Source organism: Schistocerca americana, chromosome 6 (assembly GCF_021461395.2).
Source record: "Schistocerca americana isolate TAMUIC-IGC-003095 chromosome 6, iqSchAmer2.1, whole genome shotgun sequence".
NCBI lineage: Eukaryota > Metazoa > Arthropoda > Insecta > Orthoptera > Acrididae > Schistocerca > Schistocerca americana.
In genome coordinates this window covers 355,502,094-355,528,262 of record NC_060124.1, presented here as the reverse complement: position 1 = coordinate 355,528,262, position 26,169 = coordinate 355,502,094, and the positions used below count along the sequence as shown (strand labels likewise).

Here is a 26,169-nt window from a genome sequence, read left to right as displayed (position 1 = left end):
TGGTTTCGAGGATTAAATAGAGACAATTCTCCTCGGTTCTCCTTTGTAAAGGAACATTTGAAAATAGAATTTAGCTTGTCACATACCTGGAAGGTAGGACTGCCTGTACAAAGTAGGGGCTAATGTATTGTGTACCCGATGGTATCAATACCATAACGCAAAGTGCAGCTACACACACACACACACACACACACACACACACACACAGAGAGAGAGAGAGAGAGAGAGAGAGAGAGAGAGAGAATATCATGAACGCAAAACTGCAAGTTCAATTTAGAAAATCTGTATTAGATAATGTACAAATCTCTGACAAGTATTTTGTTGCATATTATTACATATATTATACATAAACTACAAAAATTGCAAGACTTTTACCCAAACGTTGGCTCTGTATGACAGAGAGAAATGCAGTCTGGTAACATTTGTTCTACTCGTAGCCTCCACAAGTGGATACATCCACCATGGCGCTGTATGCAGGACCAGGACTTGTCTGAAAAGATGTGGTGCCACTCCAGGTTCCAGTGTTGTCATTGGGCATGCGCCTCTCTGCTGCAACATCAGGGAAGTCGCAACAAATGTCACCTGACAGTCCTTGCGGTTCCAGGCATCATCACAATGTCCACGTGGATAGCTGTGTTGCTACAAATAAGTCAATTTCCTGACACATAGTCAGAATGTCAGTGGTGTTACTCCTACATACTTTGTGTGGTTGTGCTGTGCATATGCAAGAATGAAGTGAAATTCATGCCAGTTTGACACCTGTTGAATTACACACACTTGTACAGGCTTCAGAGGCAGATCATTTTCTTGCTGTCTATTTAGCATTATGCTGTAAAATTCGAATTTTATTTTCAGAATGAACAAAATTGTCTATATTATGTGTAGTTCATAGTCGAGTCACTTGTTCTGGGTCTCCAAGAAATTAGAATACGAAGGTTAACGAAAGGAGTTCAAAGGCCTCATAACACACTGAAATAGTCTCGAGTGATGAATCAGATGATAACCAAAATACAAATGGCAGAAATGTCTAACAAGGAACCCCATGAGTGTAAAGTTGCAAGTTCAGTCTTTAGCCAGGCTCATTTGAAAGTGGTGTGTTAACAATTATGACAGGAAAAATGTTAGCTGCTAATTACTCACCATGTGCATCAGGAGGGTGATAGAAAATTAGTTTTTAGGAAGTGCAGAGATCAACCTCCTGTGGGATGTATTTATTACACTTCACAAAATAGACATCATTGACATTCAAGAAATGTTCAAAACAAACCATTAACTTGCATCATGAACACCAAATTAAAAATGCTGCACCACAGTGATCACAAAGATTTGCACCATCAAGATCGAAAGCGAACTCCTTGGAAGTTATAAACCGAGCAGGACGTTCAGTTTATGCACCTACTCTTAAAGAGTGCATATACAGGATGTAAATACAAGGGGACAACAGGAAAATCACTTCAGGACAACCAGGAAATCTGTGAAAAACACGTGAATTTTTTCATCTTGTTCACCTATACACCCTGATATAGAATCATATTGGTGTAACGGGGTGATGAGAAATGATGGAATGTCATGGCATGCATCCAAATGCGAAACAGTCTGTCTTGTAGTTTATCATGAAACTGGCTATCCTTTAAGGCTTTGCTGCAGGTAGTGTGATAATATGTTTTATAGGAATGGAGGGGGAAAAATCCAGAGATTGAATTTGTCCAGTGGTTCCAGGTGGTATGAATTGCTGTCACACACTTTTGAGGAGAGATAGTTTGCTCTAAAGGAGTATGGTTTTTGCACACAGACCAAGAATCGAGCAAAAGCAAATTATTTTCTCTAGCTATTGGCCAAAAGCAGTGCTCATACCATAGCTGTAGTTTTCTTATTCCCTTTTCCAACTTTTGCTTGCTGTGATGTAAATTTTCCCTACTGTCCTTGCAAGATCATGTACTTGAGAACTGATCGTAGGGGCAGAGTACCTCCAACTTCTCAAAGCACAATAAATAACTTTCCAGCCAATTTACCATCCCGATTAATAGTTGGCATAACTGTTTATGAATATGTCTAGGCATTGTTGTTAGTTGATCTTAATATTACTCTCTTGGTACCTCCTATTCCGGGATTCCTTCCATATGCGTTCGCTCTTCAAATCCCATTCGTTCGGAGTTGAAAACAAATTCCATACTAAATGATGGGATAAGTTTGTTCATCTCTTCTACAAATTTTCAGGTTGATTCCTTAGTTTGCTGTGCATCATCAAGTTGACACTTTGTCTGAAATTTTGTTGCTTTACGTCTTCCAAATCTGCAGCACTCTTTGAAGTTTGCAATCGTCCACTGCTTCCCTTAAAATCTCTGTAATCTCTGTCGTGTGCAATTTGATGTGCATAACATAGTAGGTCACTATCATGCACATCCTATAAATTGTATCTAGCAACCCTGAAATGTGCTAATGCCAGTTTTGTAACAAGTGCACCTTGTCCTCCCTTGAATATCTATAGTTTTTCTTATGCACTACACAATCATATTCCTGGGTAGTGGTGTTTTAAGATTCCTGGACATTTATAAGCTGGGGCAAATGCCCAGAATAAATCCCTGTGAATATGCCCAAAATTCATAAATGGCCAGGCATTCATACATTTTAAGGATTAATTGATAAGCAATGTTGACATTTTGCATTAGAAAAGGTGTTTTGCAACACTGCTTCTGTAGTGATTCGGTAACCAAGTTGAAAAAGCTGCTTGAGACTTAGGGAAGAGTTATTAGGGGAAATAAATTTGGACCGTTAACAAAGCTTTTTGCATCTTTAATGAGATCAATTCTTGGGGTTGTGCAAAATAAAAAAATAAAACAAAACTCAAGTTTAAAAGTAATTTTTGAAATGAAGTATAGTTTATATTAAGTTGGTAGCCAGTACATAGTATTTTCACTTATGCTATATTACTGGGGGGAAAAAGAAAAAAAAAGTTTATCCAGTGAAGAGTAGAACTGATAAAAGGAAAAAGTACATTGTAAATGATAAGCAGATGTCAGCAACACACACCCTTCCTTGGTATAGCAGTTTGGAATGCTATTTTTTTAAAAAAAGAAATGCTTTTCTCTTCTTTCCTTTCGTTCTTAGTAATAATGGCAATGAATAACGTGTGTGTTGAAGTGTAAACAGTTATTAACTTTCAATATCGGGATTATCATCCCATCCCTTATTTTAATTGGTACTTTTTTTTCTATAAATACCCAGATTTTTGGCATTTAAAACTGTTTTGGGCAAATTCCCGAGCAAATACCCATTTGGTTTTACGTGCGCGGCCACACACACACACACACACACACACACGATAATCTTCCAACTCCTTGGACAACGATTACCATTTACTATTTTCCACCAAAGACAGGATTTGTGACTCCCTGTCTGACAAGGATGATGAACTACATAGCTCGACATCTGTTTCAGTATCATTTTCCCTTGTTAAGCACGTATTGTTGTCATTGTACTCCTCATGTCAATCATCCGCACACTCGGTGTATGTGACACTGCAGATTCCACTGACTCTTCTTGCAGAAATGCCAATATCTCATATGCCACTTCTTTACGATTATGCGAAACTCCTTGGGTTCCTTTCAACTTCGACAACTGTTGTAGATATAATGCAGTGTTTGCTTTGTTTATCTTTGCCATTGCTCTGCTTTGTATCAACACCACTAGAACTGAAACAATGTTTGTGAGTTATTCTTCAACTAAGCAGTTCAGCTATGCTCCGTAGTCTCATGGTGTGCTCAGCAACAGCTAACTCCAGTCCCACCTCATGTTGCCATTAGCAGCCAATATTGTGGTTGCATCGTAGACAATATGTGAGGCATTGAATGCCGCAAATGCATTAGCCTTTTGCAGCCATAAACTCAAGGGGTTCCACATAAGCCTGCATATTGGTGTGGGTATACCAGTCATCCTCTTCAGCAATTCAAGCCGTCACCGAATGTGAACTTGTCGGATAGGTGAGGAGAATTACAGAAAACAAAATATGGCAACAAATCAAAAATATTGATTAATTATCATTCAGTTACAGGTATGTGGAAACATAATCTGCACCATCATTAAGCATAATTTTAATACTCTGACTAGATGTCATCTAAGTGACAGAAATAATTCACTCTTGCAGCTGCTTTCATGTTTCTTTAGGTGCACTCGACTTTCAGCAAATACTATCACTTTTGAACTGTTTCTGCCAACATAATGACTCTGAACACAGCCTAGCTCGAGGCAGCCAGACTGTGTATGTTGCCAGACAGCAACGTCATGCATATACAAGTTGTTTCCTGAACGTTATACATAAATTACAGTTTGTTGCCATAATAGTGGGTTAACAAAGTGAAGTTTCATAGCCTAGATTAATAAAAGTTATAGTTGTATCACAGTGTGGCAAATCACAGACTAAAAAATGCAGGAACAGTTTAGAAAATTTTAAATATCGTAGGTGTCATCCGCTTTTTTGTTTGAAAGCATCAACATCTAAAGTGTTTATTTTGACAATCTTGTCATAAAACTTTAGCTACTTTTGTTACAGTTTTCACAACAGTTGCATCAACACCGAAAGAAAATATGAGACCTCTAAATTATTGACTAATAGACGGGTATCAGAATTCAGCAAAGTATGTGCATTTTTATTTTTTCGTATGTATCTATGTGGTGTGCTTTTCAAGAGTAAAGTACTGTAAATCGCTCATCCTTTTTTTTCCAACTGGGCTGTGAAGGAGTGGAGAGAGTGTCAGGGATAAGAAAAGCGAGTTGGGGTGGCAGTCATTAAAACAAAGGCATTTTTGACTGCAGCGAGATCTTGTTATGGAATTTCGATCACAATCTTTCTGCTCTGAATCGTAAAATATTTTGCTAATTCCCATCTGCGTAGGGAAAGTGACCATCATAATAAAATAAGACAATAATATGAAAAGAATAGTTGAGCCATAAAGCGAAAACGCTGACTCTCAGATAGGCACAACAAAAAGACTTGTCAGACAAAGCTTTCGGCCAAACAGGCCTTCATCAGAATTAGACAAAACACACACACACACACACACCACACACACACACACACACACACACCTTTTTGTTGTGCCCTAGCAGCTATCCTTGGTTGTCATGACCGTGTAGAAAGCAGCACAGTGATTGCAGCTTAGCTGGTTTCACAGGCAGCCTTGCCTTTGATGGGATAGGTGATGCTTCTCATTATTCCATCCTGGACTTTCCATCATTTGATCAAAATAAATAAGAGAAATTGAACTTTGCACAGACACATTTGCCCATGAGCTATTCAAGACAGGGACAGTCAAGTTGAGAAATAATCTGATAGTGGTTCTTAACACGCATTGCCAGACACTTAAGTGTGAACTGTAATGTAATCATGTCAACGTAGAAATTAATGAAAAGTTTTATCTGATAATTTAACACTACCTTGGCTCCCATTCCAGAGCCAGTACGAATGCACTTACCATCAGTCAGCTCCGTGCTGTTATCAAAGCTTTGTACTAAATGTCTCATAAAAGCTAAGAACCATACTTTGCTTTAGTTGCTGCTCTATTCGATGCTTTTATCACTATCACAGCTCCTACATAAACTTAGCGTAAGGCCTGCTGTTCCAGCTTGAGTGCCTGTCTGTGGGTAGGTGGGGGCAAACAGGTGACATGCAGCAATCGGACAACCAACTGCTAGCGTGTGTGAGCAGGTATGGCCATGCATGTGCAGAATGCGCACAATAGGGCTTCCTGGGAGGCTAGCCTAAGCATCCAGCATCTGCTCCCAGGAAGAGTGTCCTTACACCATGGGACAGCAAAGGAACATCCTTCCCTGAAGGATCGGAAAGTGTGGTTCCACATAGCACATATCTTACTGCCTAAGCCAGGAGGTCGTGCTGGTGGAAGGGTAAGAGGGTAACCAGTAAGCAAGAGTTGTTGAGCCAAGACTTTTTTTCTTTCCAGTCGTCAAGATGGGACTCAGGTCTGTGGAGAACTGTCGAAATTAAAACAGCGAAAATATTCTCAGTAAGAACAGTGACATTCAGCTGAGTGTGGTTAGATCCCAGCTATCACAGGGTTGAAATGACTGCCAAATAAATCTTACCTTGTAAGATAATTGGCAAGGCACTACTGATTCCATGACCAGCAGTTGTAGTTGGGGGATACGGAGCTCAAAGGAGGAACAATCCATCAAGAGATGTTAGCACTTATTTTCATAGCAATGTTGCTGTCCAGAAGTACTGATAAGTCTCTTGAGTAGCGGAAGGAGTCTTAATGCATGAATAAAAAAAAATAAATACCTGTTGTGGATGTTTGCTTAAGGTAGAACCACATTTCCATTTTATATGTAACTGTCTTATAATGATGATGACATGTGACAGAGGTAATTCAATATCTTGGAGCTTTTTCACTTGTTTGAGCTTCTTCCATAAGTTTTATTTGATTGGAAAATGATAGTGTTTATTGTAGACAATAACTTATAGTAGACAATAACTTCCATTCTACAGTGTGGCAACAATTTAAACTCAGCCTTTTTCTACATCAGTGTTCCAAAATTCCTGCTTACAAAGTAAGGACATATTCTGGGGTGGATTACTGGACTGAGATGCTCAAAGCTCTAACTGCAACCGCATCAAACATCCTGAGGATTAACTAGAGTATTGATTGTTGATCAGATGGATTTGCCACGAGTCCAGATGTGATTATTCATCATGCTGCTGGAGAAATGAACACACATTCTTTATTCAGTGAATCAATACTTGTGGGAAAGTCTTCCCCTGTACTTGAAATCTTGAACCACAGAAGGAGGTTATAAATGCCATTTATTACATACAGTGTCTGGAATGAACAGCAATGGCTGCCAGCAACTTTTGCCCATATGTTTTATGTGCAAACAAGCTGCTGTTACTACAACAAAGCCGGCTACAAAAATTTTCATTTTTTATTGTGACTCAGGAATATATCGTAATTAGTGTAAAATCATAAGATAGTGCATTTCAATAGAACAGTTATTCTGTGGCCATGTGGATCTCTGTTAATGTTCATCACTGTTATGTTTCTCTTTTCTTCTTTTATGTTGTACATATTCTTATTATGTCTGTTTTCTTTGACCAGGCTTGAGGAGGAAGAAATGAAAAAGCTGGTGGAACAGCGGAAGCGTGAGAAATTAGAGGAGAAAATGGCTCGGCAGAGAGTCAAGGATCAGATAGAACAGGACAAGATTGCAAGGCGCACAAAGTTTGCAATGGGCCCAGCGCCAGAAACTGGAGCTACTTCTCCGACCACATCACCTGTGCCTACGCCAGCATCTCAGGTGCAGCCCCCACCTCAGAAGGATTACACTCAAGCCAAACTGCAGGTATGTGGCCACGCATATGACACTAGAGTTTGTCAGACACAAACTGCATATCCTGTTATAAAGTTTTTATGAAGACATTTATGATCAGAGTGAAGCTAAAATCAAAATAATTATGTAAATTTCTGAATAAATTTCAAACAATGCCATTAGTGTGAGTGAAGCGTGCGTGTGACCATGCACTTGGATGTGTGATGTGCCTGCAGTGCTCAGTGCTTTTTCTGTATTGTAAGTAGTTGTCTCTGATCTAAGTAGTTGTCTCTGACCATCCCATTGTTTGTAAACTTAAGAGATAATTGAATATTTTAATATGCTTCCTACCAAATGACACCAGGAGATGATTGTTTGTACTTGGCATTGGTACAGCCTTTGTTTTATTCATAACATTTAGCTCACTTTCCTATCAACAGTGGATACCCAGTGTGGGCTCCCTAGCTTTTATATTATTAGTGAAATGGCATAGTAATAACATTTGATGTTATAACTGAGGACAGGAAAATCATTTTCTCTCTTCTAACCATCTCCTCCTCCTCCCTCCCCCCTCCGCTCATGAGTATTTTCTTCTATTTGTCATCCTTGTGATCATTCTAAGGCATTTGACTATACCAGTCACAAGATACAGGATACTTTGAGGAAGCATACCACTGTGGACTCGGCGAAATAATGACCAACTGACAAATTCTTCTCTCTGAATTGAGAATTGAATCACTTGAGGTGAATACCAGAATGGTTTGCTTTAATGGGACACAGCCGATTTCCTGCTTCATTCTTGTTCTGATCAAGATGGTCCTTCCTTTCCTTAAGGGGTCTATCCTCTTGCCCTTTCTTTTTGTCATTTGAATTAATAAGTTATTGTCTGCTAACAGAGGATGCAAATTTACAGTGTCAGTACGACTCTCGTGTTACGGAACAGCTCACTCACTAGAAAAAGCTGGTGTTAACCACTTTCTTATGACCTCATCCCGAATAAATTTAGAATCAACTAGTAACCAGCCCCAGCTTCACATTGGTAGCACTAAGTATATAAGGCAGGATGACTTGTCTGTCACTCCAGTATTAAGTTACATGATCCTTCCTCATTAATCAGCCTCTGTATTAGCAAAAACCATATTAAAATACCTACAGTTGTTCCTCAAATTAGCCTTCACATACAGACAGAAAAACAGAGCAGGGTCTTTTAGTAATATATGTGGATAAAGCTCAGCAAAAATGACTATATACCTACCAATATGATTATAGAAGCCTTTGAAAGATATTACATCACATAATGACTAGCACATTCAGAGGTCCCCCCAGGAGACTTGCCACTCTCTGGCGGGTTCGTGCTTGGCTACCATGGGACCCAGTCTTTGCAGCACCTTTCCCCTTCCATGCTGCATGTCTGTCCTCTTGTTATCCTTTTTCCTGTTCCTTGGGGAACATGTCTGGTGTGTTTTCGGGAATGTTCCGCATTGTCTGTAGCTGACATAAGAACAGTCTCACCATTGTTTTTCGTTCCCTTTTCCTTTCTTCATTCACCTTCTCCTGTCCTTCCTTTGCTTCAGCGTTGGAGGCTCCTCTTTTTCTTCTTCATCCCTGTGCACTCATGAAGGGCAGCCCACGTGTCTGACACCTAACAGGTGACTGGATAATGCGTAATTCCCAGCTCCAAGCCAACAGGTAGGGTTTGCACGTACCCCCTGGTGCAGACCAGGCCAGGGGAGGGGTGATTGCCTGAGCTGCTACCTTCCCAAATTGCCGATAGAGCCCGCTGCCAGGTGTTTGGGAGGTGTGACCTGAGGTGTGAACAATCACCTAAGGAGGGTGCAGCCCTTTGTGAAGGAGGCCCCCAGTTGAAAAGAGCACGCCATCTGAGACACTGGCAATCGTGGGGCATTTTCTCACAATGACCCAATCATCATCTTCGCAGTCCACGTCTAGCAGATGTAAACGGAATAAAACTCCTGATTCAAAAACCCTCCCAGCTGCACCCTCGTTCCTCATGGTTCCATGTACTGAAGACAATCAGTCCTCTGCAATGGTAAATCCGTTTCTCAATCAGAAAGGTGTTGATGCAATTGCTGGCACTTTGAAATCCTGCTCTCATTATGTGATGGCACTTTGCTTTTGCAGACTACTTCTGATTCTCAGGTACAACGCTTCCCGCTTCACTTCTCCACAGCTACCCTGTTCGTGTTGTGGCCTATAGAACTCTGAATTCTTCCTGTGGTGTTATTTACACAATACTTCGTACGTCGAGAGAAGAGCTCTTGACAACTGGTAGCGCAGGTGCGTATTCGACACAGACGGGCAGCAAGCCAGCAGCGGTCACCCAGCACTACGGCAACACTGAGGTGTTGCCACAGTAAGGTAAACAAAAGCTGACAATCTGACTGGCCATCGTGGATGTATGAAGCACGAGCGCCAAGGCCACATCAACAGTCAGAGCTCTTCTCCTGCCATATGTACTGTAGACTGCTCAATGGTTTGACTGAGGCAGAAATCCAAACGTACCTCTCTGATCATTGTATCATTGCCATCCATTGGGCGATAAATGTAGATGCATCGTTAGTGCCCACACACACTCTTTTTCTCACTTTTGATAGAGTGGTGCTTCCGTCCAAGATCCAAGCAGGCTATGCAGTTATCACAGTCTGACAGTACATTCTGAACCTGATGGGCTGCTACTAGTGTCATTGTTTCAACCACGTCTTACCGACAGCTGGCCAAATGAGTGACCTGTGGTAGGCATGCGCACGAGGGCAGTTCTCCTCCTCCTCCTGTTCCCAGCTGTATCAACTGCAATGATGATCATGCTGCCTCTTCTCGAGATTGTCCTGTGTATCTCGATGAGTGGGCTGTCCAGGAGATCCGGGTAAAGGAAAAAGTTCCTTATCCAGTTGCTCACAAGTTATTTTCTAGTCACAAACCCTGCTTTCTACTGTCTGGCACTTACAATACTGTTCTTGCTACATCTCGCTCCATGAAGGACATGACCACACAGACATGCAATGTCAGATTCACCTCTCAGGTTGGGAAATTTCCCAGTGTCATGGTAGTGTCGCTGTCCCCTCGTCCAGCTGTGCAAAAGGCCATCAGACTCTCGCATGGCCAAAGTCACCAGATGCACAACAGGCAGGCCGGAAAGGACAGAAGGAATACTCCCATCGAGACTTCCTATGTCCCCCCAGCCAAGCAACACCTGATTCTTGCTGTGCTAACCAGAAAGGCTTAAAGAAGTCCAACAAAGGCAAACAGCCTTCTAATCTCCTTCAGCGGCGTTGCTATGAATTACCTTCACCTGTCCGGCCTCCATGTCACAGGTGCACACTTCCAACCGTTTTTCTGCATTGGGCTCCACATGCAGACTGCACAAAGAAGCCGACACTTCTGTGGACCTCAGGGGGCACGATCCTCGTGCCTCTGCGCCCTGTAGTAGTGTCTTCACAGGCTGGCTCTCAGCAGCCACCGAGGTGACACCCCTTCTTTTTTCCTCCTCATGACTCTCCTCCAATGGAACATTTGTGGCCATCGATCCCACAAAGAGGATTTACGGTTGATTTTAGAATCCCAGCGTCCACTTGTACTCTGCCTTCATGAAAGAAAATTGCGTCCCCATGACACTTTGAGCTTTCGCATTTCTTTCTGGTCCATTTTGACATTCCCCCGAGGTCAGCATTCTTCTCGTGGGGGAGTCATGCTGCTCGTACGGGATGACGTTCATAGTCAACCCATCTCCCTGACTACCCATCTTCAAGCTGTTGCAGTTCGCCTTTTCCTTCCTCACTTGACCTTTTCCATTTGTACCATTTATATCCCTCCATCATTTGATGTCACTTGGGCAGACTTCCTCCAGCTTATTGGGCAGCTACCTCACACATTTGTGCTATTCGGTGACTTTAATATGTACCATCCCCTCCGAGGTACTCCCAGAACCCAGAATGTTCCATTCCTTGCAGCTCCTCTTTACCATGCCGTGTCCCAGTTCCTTGGTGGAATGAGGCATGCCACGACGCAATTCACGTGCAGTGACGTGCTGTCCGCTTTTTTAACCGTCATCCTGTGATAGCAAACTGCATTCATTACAAATAAATCCGTGCACAGTGTCAGTGCATTCTTTGGGATAGCAAAAAAACTAGCTGGATTTTGTTCACTAGTTCTTTTAACAGTTCCACCCCCTCCTCTGTCATGTGGGCCAACGTCCAGCAGCTCTCTGGGACCAAGATCTATTCCCCAATTTCTGGCCTGACAGTAGCAGACAGTGTCATTGTGGACCCTATTGCTATCTCCAACACCTTGGGCCGCCATTTTGCGGAAATTTCGATCTTTTCACACCATCACCCTGCCTTCCTCCATCAGAAACGAGTAGAGGAGGCTCAGGCAATACCCTTCTCTTCTCAGAATCGTGAGTGCTACAATGCTGCCTTCACTGTGAGGGAGATAGCTCATTCTTTCACTTCATTCTGATCCTCCGCCCCAGGGCCAGACACTGTTCACATTCAGATGTTACAACACCTTTCTCATGATGCAAGCAAGCACTTTCTGCTTAATATGTACAACCGCATGTGGGCAGAGGGCATGTTTCCCAGATGCTGGCATGAAGCCACTGTCGCATCCATACCTAAGCACGGTAAGGGCAAACACCTTCCTTCTAGCTACCGCCCCATCTCTCTCACCAGCTGTGTTTGCAAGGTGATGGAACATACGATTCATGCCCGGCTGGCATCGTGTCTCGAGTCTCACAATTTACTAACCACTGCGCATTGTGGACTTCGAGCGCACCGTTCGGCAGTTGACCATCGTGTCACATTCTCCACCCATGTCATGAATGGTTTTCTGTGGAAATCCCAGGCTGTGCCCACAGTTTTCAATTTGAAGAAAGCCTAAGACACCTGCTGGAGGTCTGGTATTCTGTGTACTTTTGCACATGGGGCTTTCTTGGCCACCTGCCCCGTTACCTCGGGAAATTTTTAAAAGACTGAGTTTTCAAGGTACGTGTGGATTCTGCTTTGTTGGACACCTTTATCCAGGAAAACGGTGTGCCTCAGGGTTCTGTCCTGAGCATTGCCCTCCTTGCTGTCACCATTAACCCTGTAATGGCCTCTCTCCCGCCGGGCATCTCCAGCTCCCTTTTCGTTGACGATTTTGCCATCTGTTGCAGTTCTCCACAGAGTTGTTACATTGAGCAGCATCTTCAGCAATGTCTCAATTGTCTTTATTCATGGAACATCAACATTGGCTTTTGGTTTTCCGCTGACAAAACCGTTTGTATGGACTTCTGGTGGCACAATTGGTTTCTCCCTCCGTCTTTACATCTTGGGTCTGTTGGTCTTCCATTTGTTGAAAATACGAAGTTCCTCAGCCTCATAATCAGTTGGAAAGTTTCTTGGTCCGCTGTACACGGTCTCTCAGTGTCCTACGTGTGCTCAGTGGTACTTCCTGGGGCACAGATCGAACCACCCTCCTCCATTTGTACCGGTCCCTTGTCCATTAGAAACCAGATTTGAGTTCTTTGTTTATGCATCTTCATGTCTGTCCCTCTTACGTTGTCTCAGAACTATCCACCATCATGGCGTCCATTTGGCCACTGGCACCTTTTACACTAGCCCGGTTGAGAGTCTATATGCAGAAGCTGCTGAACTACCACTTCCCTACTGTTGTGTATTTCTCCTCAGCAGGTATGCATGCCGTTTGTCTGCCATGCGTGGCCACCCATCGTATGCCTCCTTCTTCTATGACTACTTTGATTGCCAGTATAGGGAGTGCCCCTCTTCTTTGTTATCTTCTGGAGTTCACTTTCAGCTCTCGTTCTGACAGCTTAACTTGACGCAACCTGCAAGGGCAGCCCGTGTTCTCCTTGGCCTTCATTTCCTTCTTAAGGACACTACTCCAGCCGCTCTCTATCCCCTTCAGTTTCACGACCTTTGCATGGAACTTCGTGATAGTATCTTTGTGTACAATGATGTCTTTTGGACTGACCATGGTGTCGGGTGTGCCTTCGTCATTGGTGCCAACGTTTTTCGGTATCAGCTTACAGCACACTGCTCAGTATTTACAGCAGAACTCTTCACCCTGTATCAGGCCACAGAGTAGTCTGATGCCACAGGCTCTTCAATTGTGTCCTCTGCTCAGACACCCTGAGCGCCCTTCGAAGCCTCTGTGTGCTGTACACCGCTTATCCCTTAGTGCAACGGGTCAAGGAAAGCTGTCACTTGCTCCCTCTTAATGGAGCCACCGGGATGTTTATGTGGGTTCCTGGTCATGTCAGTCTGACAGAAAACGAGGCTGCTGCTAAGGCTGCAGTCCTTATACCTCAGCTCACTAGTTTTTATCTTCCTTCTGATGACCTCTATTTTGCCATCTGATAGGAGGTGGTGTCATTTTGGCATTGCCACTGGTCCTCCCTTCATGGGAATAAGCTCCAGGTTATTAAGCCTCTCCTGGCGACTTGGACAAACTCCTCTCGGCCCTCTTGCCGCAAGGAGGTCATTTTAACTAGGTTGCATATTGGGCACAGCCTTTTTAGCTATCACCATTTGTTAAGTGGCACTCCCCCACCACTTTGTGCCCGTTGTGCCCAAGTTTTAACTGTCCACCATTTCCTGACAGAATGCCCATTTTTTAACTGTTTACATTCGTGCTTGTGTGTCCTAATCATCATCATTTCGTCCCCATCGACACGCAGGTCGCCGAAGTGGCGTCAAATCGAAAGACCTGCTCCAGGCGAATGGTCTACCCGACGGGAGGCCCTAGCCACACGACATTTCCATTTATCTGAGTAATCGGCCGTTTTAGCAAATGACTCGTAGGCTGTTAACCGCATTTAACTTTTTATCCATCGTAGCAAGATGGCAAAGGCCATTTAGTTTTTTGGATCTCCATGTCTCTATGGGGTATTTTATATACCTTTTTGCACATCCCTGCAAAGCCATCTTGTCTTATGTCGATTGGGATTGGCATGTAGTCGATTTTTAACTCTTATAGTTTTGACATGGACGTGTATGACCCTAGTTGTTTTTGCACCCTAAAACAAAACATTCAGAGGATTTGTTACTTGAAATAATTAGGTGTTTATATAGGTCACTACATTCTCCAGGCCTTATCATCGAGATCATTTCAAACATTGTAGGTATTGGTTCCATATATTCTTTTACATGGATACATGTATTATGTTTAGCGGAATCAACTTCTAAAACAATTTACTCATGTCAAAAGTGTTTACTGTTCTGAAAGAAGTTGTCTAAATTATATATGAAATGTTACCAGGACCCACTTTTCACAAATGTTTTGAGCCAGTACAGATGCTGATAACTGCTTCCGTGTGTACCCCCTAACGAATATTCTGGATTTGTTAGTACACTTCACATCCTTTGATCCTCAGTTTTCTTTTCTGCTACCACATGTACATTTTCTATTACCTTTCCCATTGTGTTTTCACCTTTTAGACTAGCCTGTCTGGGTCTGGCAGTTGACAACCAAACTTGACGTTGGCAGACAGAAGAGAATTCCTTTTTGAGTACTTGAATTTCATATTCAGTAGATTTTGAAAATAAATTGTTTATTTTATTTATGTTTCAGATAAGATTAACAAATGGACAAGCCCTCACACAAACATTTGGAGCAAAAGAACAGTTGGCAGCAGTTAGATTGTATGTTGAGTTAAACAGGACAGATGGAGCTGGACCATTCTCTCTAATGACAAATTTTCCTAAGAAAATATTTACAGATGATGACTACAATAAATCGTTGGAAGCTCTTGGTAAAGTATTAAGTTTATTTTTATTATTACAGAGAATAAGTGTGGTATATGTTTCGGAACTCATCCATTAAGATCTATAGCCTAAATTGTATGCTTGTTAATTGATTGATAGTGCGATGTTTAAATTGGCTATCCAGTTGGGCCTCAATGCTGAGGAAATGTAGCTCTTGTTTGTCCTATTCTATCCTGTACAAAGTGTAAGAGAAAAGTAGTGAGTCTGACTTTTATCTACTAAAGTTTTTATTGTTTTCAAACAATAACTTTGTTCCCTTCAAAGTAATTCTCTTCAGAAGCTATATGCCAGTGGAGTCATCATGTCCATTCTTGCTACTAACACTGAAAGGCTTCAATTATTAGGGCCTTTAATATGTTGGTTATATTCTTTTGAATATTCGTCAGAGTCCCAAAATTATGCCCTTTTGACATTTTTCAATTTCGGGAAAATAAAAATGTCACAAGGACTCAGTTGAGGTAAATAGGTAGAGAGAGGGGGTGGGGGGTCTGTGGACCAACAAGGGTGTCTTTAGAGGACAAAAATTCTGTGACAGGAGTAGCCTTGTGGCGTGGGCATTGTCATGTTGCAGCATCCACTTATCTGCAGTGTCTGGTCTCATTCGATTCACCGCTTATCTGAGCCTTTTAAGAACATCTTTGTAAAACACTTGATTGTCAGTCTGTCCTGGAGGAAGAATCTCACAAGAGCACGCACATGTTCAACATTTTCATCGGTTTCTGGAGTTGAAGGTCTCCCTGAGTGAAGCTCATCTTCAATTTGCTCTCGGCCTTCCAAAAATTATTTGTGCCAGCAAAAAACTTCTACTCTTGATGAAGATTGTTCCCCATACGCCTGTTTCAACTTTTCAAAGGTATAACTCACAGATTCCCTAAGTTTATCATACAATTTGATGGCGTAGTGTTGCTCTAAATTCCACTTTTCCATTTTTGTAACATGCAAGAGAAACACAACTTCACTAATGGCACTCTCAAAAATCGCATGAGAGAAATTGAGATGCTGAAGATTTTCTTTACCAAAATGTTACTAGAGGTGTAACACTTTTTTTTTTTTAATTGTGTATGTGTGAGAAAACTTAATGAAAATAGCAGTAGCTCTCAGTAGTGTGAAGCAGTGATTCAACATTCTCATTCTGATTACATTATAACGTAAGTTTGACTTATGGGAAATAGTGAGAGAACAAAACTGCTTTTGGGTACTAAATTTTTTTTACATGATAACAGTCTGCAATTTCACAAATTGAAACTATCAAAATAGCTATCTGAAGCTATCAAAATATAATGTTTCAGTGTTAAGACTTGGTGGCACATAATTATTGTCACTCCATGACGATGTAGTGTCACTGAAATTAATTGCTTTGATCATGTCATGTTCAAAACTGGTTTCCTTAACTTGCTTCGTATTGAATTTGCAGTGACTTGAAATGTTTGAATTGTAATTTGCATAAAAAAAGAAAATATTTACATACATCAATAATGTTATTGTCAAATAAGGAGTTTCATGGGCAGGTTGATGACTCCAGCTTGTTACGTTTCTATTCATATACATTCGTGAGTATGGACACCGTCTGAAAATGAAACAAGAAACTGTGATGGAAGCAAAGAAACTGTCATGGAAGCAGCACAATGATAAAAATAATGCACATCAGATGTGGGAAATCTGTCATTAAAGTCCCAATTTCCTTAATAGGCCCAGACAAATGTGAACATATAATAATTGCTCCTAACTTCATTGTGGTTGTACCTGTTAGTTCATTTACAAGAGAACAATAATGCATACACCCTGACAAGTCAGCCATCTGCTGTGGAATAACTTGTGATCACATGTTTAACAGAAGCCACCTGAAATTAATTTGTATCTGTGCACTTTCTCATTGCCACTTCCAGAAAGAAGGAATAAAAGTAGTAGTTTTGTTTCCACAATTTGTACTTATTTGTGATTCAGTTTTCCTTTTTGCAATGGTATCTGATGATGGTAAGCCTAATGTGTAGAGTTGAAAAGGCCACATTGTATCAAAGGGAAAATTGTCTCAAGAAAACTATAATGTCAGTGCTGCCAATACACACACACACACACACACACACACACACACACACACATATATATTATTCTGGCTTTTAGAACTAATAGTTACTTCTTCAAGGAGGAGGGAGGGATTAATTGGCCATTGAAAAGGAAGGACAGGTCACTCAGAATTCAGGACAGGAGGGACTCATCTTTTTTAACCTTCTCCAATCTATCCCTTTCCGCTCCCCGAAGAAGGAACTATTAGTTTCAAAAGATAGGATAATGTGTGTGATTTCTAGAGAATGGAAAAAATTTCATTTTGCAATAAATGCGAAATGGATGCGATTTCTGCCTCACAATGTGAAACTGTGAAATTACCTAATACACTCCCCGATAAAATAGTTCACCTTGATACAGTTCATTACGAAATGGTGAATTGTATCAAGGCGAACTATTTTATTAGAGATAGTTTGCAGTAGCTTTGTTTTCTGCATATAAATATTGAAATGTAATCAATTATCAGTTACTGGTATTTCTATCATCTGGCGAAGTCCATTTTGGAAAGATATTGTGTGTAAGGATCTGTTTGCAAAATAAAAAGTTTACGAATGCAATGACATATCAGTGCATTCAGTGATCTGGTGCCATATCTATTGTGGGCAGTTGTATGGTCTATTTAAGATAGACGCTGCGTAATCCGACACATTACTCAGCCATGGGACCTAGCATTTTATAACTTAGAAATGCGTACATTTGTTCAGTAGCTAAAGCTCAAAAGACAGTATAATGCAGGAAATTTTAATGTTGCAAATTAGGTGGCGAATGTTTTGAACTGTGATAGACCCAATACCACTAGAGGTCGGGCGTGAACTACATTGTTAACAATAGTCTGCTTACCTCAAAAACCAGTTACACAGTAACGATTCCAGAGTGTTTTCTATTGTGCATTGCTCGTTGTTTCCTTGTCTTGTTTTAAATAAGTGAAGTGACTAACCGTGGTCCATCATGGATTTCGATTACGACCCTTACATCATCAGAAGAGATCGGCGATCCCTGTGACAATGTGTGTCATTTTTGCTGTGGGCTGATGCCCTGTGAAAGAGAGGAGCAGCTTGTTTCCCCACACTGCTCGTCTTCCTTCTGGATGTCAAAATTTTAGTTTGCTTATGCTCACGGCCATCTGCCACTACAGCTGCACTCTGTGCTGTAGCGTTTGGAATACAAAATCTGTAACTTGCGACTGCTACAGTCGCAGGTTCGAATCCTGCCTCGGGCATGGATGTGTGTGATGTCCTTAGGTTAGTTAGGTTTAAGTAGTTCTAAGTTCTAGGGGACTGATGACCACAGCAGTTGAGTCCCATAGTGCTCAGAGCCAGAGCCAACCAGGAAATCCAGGAAAAACATGGAATTTTTTCATCCAGGAAAAATGCGGGAATTTTTTAGAATTCAGGGGGATTTTTCACTGTTTTAGTTCCCAGTTAAATTTTTGTAATTTTGATAGGTAAGGACTGGTATTCTGTTACAAAGACCTATAATTTAGCCCACTACTACGGAATAATACTGCAGCAATAAAACATAAACGAGAGAATAACACCGAAATAAAACTTCAGTTGCAAAGAAAATGCACTATTTACACCCACAAAACGCAGTGCATACACAAGCGTCTGGCATCAGCAAAATGTGTCACAGACTAAGCAATACTTTGTAATAATAAATTGCTTTCAATGCGTCTTTCTCGTGGACCTAGTTTCGATGAGGATGGTGTCACAATTGTTTACACTTCAAACAAGTGGTGGGAAAATATTGCAAGTGGTGGTTTGAGAAGTATTCCTTTCAAAGTAACTTTCGTTTTAGGCAAGATGAATTTGTGATGCCTTTCTTAAATCGCAGACCGTTAGACTCTCATTCAAAATTTAACACTGAGAGACAGGTGCTTACAAAGATTTTGGGTTCCAAAAGACCAGCCAATTATGCCATTACTTAAAATTTTACTGGCACACTTGTGTTTCATGTCTCAAAGGGTAAAAAATGCTAAAAAGACCAAATTTGAAGGTTAGTTTGTCACATTTCTTTTAATACTATCATGGTTTACAAATTATGCAGAAACATTGGCAAAAATATAATTATTCTTCAAAAAAACTGCGAAATGAGTTCTTGAGCAGTTTCACACATAACACATTTTTATGCAAAAGTTGACGGAACATGTATTCAGCCAGGTAGCCTTGAAATGTTTGGTGCACAGCAGTGAAATTCATAATCATGCTTGTCAGAAATATTCCACTGCTGCTATTTAACTGCTCTGCTTGTAGCTAATTTGTATGCATATTAACGTTTCTTATTTGTGTGTTTGCGCTACTTACCAATGGTGTTGCTATTGGCTGACTTCATCACATGTCCTATTGCTCAATATCTGCAGTCATTGGCTGGTGAGATTGTGTGACATGAGCTGTAATTGTGTGACAAAATCGTGTTGCAATCTAGATTTCTGTGCTTCAGAAGCTATCATGCTGTATTTGGTGGAATGTGTGTGTACTTTCGTAATACGAAAATATGCACTGTAAATTTTGTCGTACATCAATGATCTTTACAAAACGTGTTGTTTCTTGCTGGGTTTCATTTCCGAAAGTGTCGGGAAGTTCTTTGCTGTATATAAAATCTTCACTATTCAAAGGATTGAAAAGTTTGTCACTAAACACAGAAAAAATTTACTTTCCCCCAGGGAAAAGTGAATTTTTGGCAAAAGGTGTTTTTAACCGGAAAATCCAGGAAAACTCCGGTCCCCCCTCCCCCTCACACACACACACACACACACACACACACACACACACACACACACACACACACACACATATCTGTAAAGTTAACATACATTTGGTTCTACTTCTATGTTAACTGACTTGTCAGTTCTATCTGTGGCATTGTCAGACATGAGTCAGATGGCTATGAATGCCCATGAAAGGTTGAAAGTAATAGTCTGTAGATTTTGTAGTCATCAAATTCAGCAGCAAAAGACAAGTAATGTCCAGAAACACTATAAGGGGACATTGTATGTGCTATGCTGCCAATGTTAAATTATCGAATTTTGTGACCCAGTATCTTGGAAACTTTTTAAGACACCAACTTACAATTTTCCACAATTATTGAATGCACCTTTCTAGATACACTGAACTAGAATTATTACTTAAATTGTATTGTGGGATATGTTATCCCTTTTTTTTCTCAGACACACACTTTTTTGATAATTTTGTAAATAAATGAACATAAAACAAAACAACTCAGGATATTTTAATTATTCTAGTTCCATGAGTGTTGAACCTCACACTTGGCATGCTGTGAAAATTTCATGTCTCTACCATCAGTACTTTTTAGAAAAAGGGTCTTTTATTGCAAAAATGTAGTTAAGAGATATTGAGGTTTTAAACTTTTTTTATTACAAATTCTTCTACAGACTTACATTTCTGCATCTTCTTCAGTGTCACAACAGCCCAGTGCTTGCCGCCTCCTTTTCTTTCTTGCTTGTTTTGTCATTTGCTGAGCAGCTAACTCTGCTTCACGTACACAAAGCTCATCCTGTTCCCGCAGTACTTTAGATGTGTTCTGTCCAAATCTTACCCCCCTAACTTCTCCAGAGCTTAATTCTTTCATAGTTCCCACCAAAAATTATTACAGCATCAGACACTGCTAACTTTAGAGTCATAAGGCCAACAAATACATTTTTAGGCACACGACACCACACACCGTTTTTGAAGGACTCATTCACATTCTGGGTCTTCCCATGTAAATATTTCTTTAGTAGCTCAGAATTTGCCAAATCTCTGTGAATAGGTTTGATTTCCTCCATTACTGCCAAAGGAAGAGAATGTTTATGCGTAAATTCATGCATGGTGCCAGAAAATTCAGCTTGCCTATATTTACACCAAGTGTTTGGTGGAGGTATATTTACACTAAGTGTTTGGTGGAGGTGGACACAAAGCATGACATGGCTTTTCATCAGTTGATATTCGATGAAAGAAAGTGCTCCACACAGCTCTTTTCAACTTTTCTAAATTGTCACAGTTATCTCAAATGGCCTTCCCATAATATTCCTGTAATTCATCAATTATTTTGTCCGTTTGTCTTCCAGCACGTTTTACTGTCTTGCCATCAGACAGTTTTGTGTTACCCAGCTTGGTTTTCAGGTTACGCAGACGTGTTCCCATCCTTTTCGTGACATGTCCTACACACTCAAGTTTTTGTATAGGAACATCATATGGCTTACTGTTTTGTACTGCAATGAAAGCCTTGCTGTCTCCATCACCTAAGTAATTCACATATCTGACACACCTCTCCTCCTGCGAACGCTGGAATATGTACTCTCCTGTTACCTCCATTCTTCAACTTGTGCCATCATAATTTTTATACACTGCTGCTTATGAAGTAATCTGTTCTCCTGGTTCACTGTACAACCTTGGCAATACTTACTGTGAACTTCAAAATCCATAACTTTTCCAGTGTCAATACCTATTGCAGATGTAAAACCATTTTTAGAACTAAACCCATGCTTTTGTCAGGATCCATCCACAGCAGTGCTGATGTCTGTGTCACCCTCATTTTGTTCAACAGCTTCTGATGCAGCAACCATTGAATTTTCAGCCACAGCATTTACAGAGTCTCCAATTGCTGTTACATATTTTGTATACCTAGAAGGTGGTTTTGCCAAATTCAACACAGTGCAGAGAACATTACCAGCCCTTGCATCTTAACCAATGCACCTAAGGCCATAGAACAGTCTCTCATTAGTTTCATACAATTCGTTGCCTGAACACTTTGATGAAGTATGAAACGCTTTTTCGTTTTTGCACTTCTGACATTTAATTATTAATTTAGACACAGCACCAATTCTAGCTCCAATATCCTCATAGAGTTTAACTTCACCACCACAAAGACAGGAAGAGACAGTTTCAGAAAGAACTTGTGCAATGATTTGCAGATCAATAATGACGGTGTCCATAGTATCATTACTTTTATCACTGTTACCCATTTCTAAAGTTACTTTCCTTTTCCATGCACAAGGGGGCTTGGTCACTTCAGAAGCATTATTGTGGTTTCCTTCCCTGCTACCACACATGTTTTCAAGTACTTCAGAAGAAAACGCAGGTCTCACATATCTGTTACCCACAAATTTGCGTTTCTTGAAGTTACTTTTACGGTTAGTTATTTTATTTACGTATAAAAAGCAATAGAAGCAGAACAATTGCTTACTACAAAAATAGCCAATAATCATACTACTTTCAATGAAAAATAGTATCAGAAACAAAGGACTGATTTGTTCATTCGTAATGCCAACTTCTGAGACGTGGCAGTAGGCACAAAACAAAGCAATTCACAGCCTTCTAGACTGTATAGTTTCCAAAATACAACTGCTCGACTGTGGCAGTATATGCGTAGCTGCAAAATTTGACAGTCACACGTCAATATTAAAAATATTATGTGAAGGTCTCACAATTGTCTGATTTTAATGTATTATATACCAAAATGTTCAGGAAAGTCCAAAATACATTATGGAGTAGAAAACAGAAAATGTCAAATTTCAATGAATTTCATGTACAATCAGAGATGCATTCAGTTCATCGGTGTGAAAGTGCTACTGCTATTCGACAGAACAATCATTTTTGAAAGCTCAAATACAGCCAAAAGAAGAGCCTTTTAGAAGAAAAAGGAGTTAAAGTTTTTGCAAAAGCAAACATTCCAGTCACAAAGTTCCCAATCAGTACTTTCTTTTTTAACAGTCAATTTCAAAGAACAAAGGCTTTGTGTGTCTTACTTTTAAATTTGTGTGTCTAGTCATTTACCCCAAAAGAATGCAAATTTTTGCCAAAAATAGATGTTACAGTTTCTGATTCCTAGTAATTTTGTACGTTATCTATTGACAGTACTGATATTTCTCCTGAAGATAAGTACTAGACAGCATGTAAATGTCCAAGTGGTGGTGGTGGTGGTGGTGGTAGAAGAAGAAGAAGAAGAAGAAGAAGATTGACTGACACCAATCCTGATACAGTGCTTTCCCGAAGTGTTCTGGTTAGTGCCTATTGAGAACTGGGCAGCCGAGAGGCAAATTGTGTGTCATATTCATTCTTTTCTTTTCTCGTCTCAGATTTAGTCTCATTGTCTCAGATTTATTCTCACTGCCAGGATCGACACAGCATCTTGGTAAGTTAGCCATAACACCACAACAGTAAGAGGCCTGCCATCTTGGTTCAGTGATCTGCTGGTCTGCATTGGAAGGATCCTAACTTTTATGGATGCAGCCCTCTTCTAATCCTGCTTCTTGTGCATCCATTTGTACAAAGAAATTAACGTGAATTTGTCTGTACTGGCTAAACGTAGAGCCAGGATATGTCTCTTGCTTATTTTTGACACTGTGTTGGGATGTGCTTGTCTTTCCATTGTTTCAACCACATATATTTGTGGGTGTTGTTAATATGCTATAGTCAACAAATAGGCCATGCTGTTCTTATTAATGTCCATAAAACATGAAGTTTTCCCTCTCTAAATCACTTTATTGGATCCAAATAGTATTATGGGAGCTACTAATTGAAATATGTGAGCACCGTTACTAAGTGACTACAAAAATTAACATACTATTTTCATAGATAACATGTTTCTAAAAATCATTTTATTCCATTTCTAGGTCTAGTGCCTTCTGCTGTGGTCATTGTTTCACGAGTGCAGCATTAACACCAAAGCCATCTTCAAGCAGCTGCACTCTTTCAAGCTAATTCCATAAATGGAGATTATATATTTATGGTCTAATGCTGTACATTTGTTTTAAATGTGTATTTTGTTACTGTATATGTCTTGGCAAGTTAAAATAAAAATGGTTGATTTTTTAATGTCATTAATTTTTCAAAGTTACAAGTAGTTGGCACACTAAAACTTGTTACAGTACACTTTGTTGTGAAGATATCTTCCTGCCACTTCAAATTGTACAGGTGTTTGTATTGTCATTTGCTGTAATTAATCTTTTCTTATAAAACAGAGCTTCAAATGTTGTTATTCTTTTATGATTTTTATAAAATAAATTACTGCAAGAGACTGAACATGTGAAAAGGCCTGAAAATGCAATAAACTGTGAGATACAGTAAATACATTGGTTTGATTTCAAAGATATTTTAACTGTGGATATATCCAACAAAGGTAACCACTCAGTCTTTTGGTGGTTGAACTATTTTACTGACACATAACTAGCTTTTGAGCTACTACTGTTTGTCAAGAGCAAATGCACATACGCACTCACTCTCACTAATGCACACGCCTGTAGCTCCATCAAGTCTGGCTAACAGCAGTTTGAAGGGGGGCTGAGGTCAGGATGGAAGGTAAGATGCATGGCTGAGAGGTATGGTAGAGGAGGCAGGTTGCTGTCAAAAGATGCAGCAATGTTAGAATGGTTATGAGAAAGTTTTCTTACTACAAGAAGAGCAGTGACTTGAAAGTTAAATCTCTGTGGTGGTGTGTGTGCCTATATACGACATGTCAATCAGTTAGAGATGGTTACCTTTTCTCATCTTTGTTTATTGTTTACATTCTGTAATTTCCATTCTTGCAGTAAAAAGGAACATTATTTTTCCATGTTGTCCTAATAATATTCTGCTTAGCTGCCTGGCTTAAAAATATTTGATTCAATTTTTTCCCAAGTATCAATGATGTATGTGTGTATTAGGCTGTGACTTCAGAAAGTAAGTTCTTTAGGCAATTGGATCAACTGGATACAATTAATAAGGGAAAGAAATGGAAGTAAGTGTTGGACATATGAATGTGAAGAGAGAAAAAAGATGATGACCTAATCACCTACAAAAAATGCCAGGAGAAGCAAGTAGAATAAAAAGTTGGAAGAAGTGGCCAAGGATTTAAAATAAAGAAGATGAAGTCAGGATAGTAGCTTTACTTAATGCAAACTATTAGTTCTAATCAAGACATAAAAATGCACTTCCATTAATTATGTGTAATACTGTTGTCATCCAAAAGGCTGAAACCATGTTCAATACACAAAAAATCATTATTCCAAGAATGAAGCAATGGAAGTTTGGAGCATTACACTAGTGGACAATGAAAATTTTAAATAAATAATTTCAACTATCATGTATATTTGCATCTGCCAAATAAAAATTAAGTCAGAAATATTAAAAAAAAAACTTTTTTCACGTTTATTAGCGTAGGGCGCTGAAAACAGTGATTGAGAGAATTTAATTGTGTCAACAGTTGATATAATTGCTTTAGGTGATTGTTGTCTGTGATCTCAGGAATGACAAAAACATTTAACAGTGAACTTTCCCTCATCATAATGGCTTTCCCACCCCAGTGAAACTTTGCTCCAACAGTGGATAAGCAAAAAGATTTGTTATGGATAGAAAATGTTTTGCTCATTTGCCACAGGAGTAGAAGCTTTGTTTAATGTAGTGTGTTCTCTAGCTGTGAATTGACAAGTGTAGGGTCAGGTAATAGTATGTTTTCTGAAGCATTGTGTTTCAAAAGGAGGAACATGTCTTGCAAATGTGTAGACGATTAAATCAATTTTTCTTATGTTTGTGCCAAACTCACTTTAAAAGTTACAGAGAGGAAATTTGACTCTTCAAATTAAAAGAGTTTACAAATATTATTTTGACAATAAAACAGACAAGAATAAGTTTGGGCCTCCAGAAATCTTTTGTGCCAAATGTGTAACATAAAAATGAACCCCTCATATACCTTTTGCAGTTCCCATGGTATGGTGCGACCCTAGGGATTCTGTTTGACAAGTATATCTGGAATTAGTTGGAAGTCTAAACATACAGTTAAATATTCATCTCTAAAATCAGCAGTTCATCCTGTGCCTCATGGAACAGGCCCACACCAGCTCCAACTGACAACAAAAATGTGACTGAAGATTTGATTTCAAATGCACTGAAAACATTGGTGAATTAAAACAGTGTGACCCAAAAATTGGTATTTGTTCAATGACCCTTCAAAAATCAGCTTGAAAGGAGTCTTGCTACATAATGGAAATAATCTTCCATCCATTCCTAAAGCTCATGCAGTTGGTACA

The 26,169-nt window shown here is 40.0% G+C and overlaps 1 protein-coding gene across 1 annotated transcript in view; it reads left to right on the top strand.

The window, feature by feature from the left end:
• LOC124619459 (UBX domain-containing protein 1-like) overlaps positions 1–24,233 on the top strand; it is a 62,153-nt gene extending 37,920 nt beyond the window's left edge. The window contains exons 5-7 of the mRNA XM_047145858.1: positions 7,110–7,353; positions 14,908–15,088; positions 23,779–24,233. Of these exons, the coding sequence (XP_047001814.1) occupies positions 7,110–7,353; positions 14,908–15,088; positions 23,779–23,825 (472 nt within the window). The 3' untranslated portion in view covers positions 23,826–24,233. The remainder of the gene's footprint in view (positions 1–7,109; positions 7,354–14,907; positions 15,089–23,778) is intronic.
• The last annotated feature ends 1,936 nt before the right edge of the window (positions 24,234–26,169 follow it).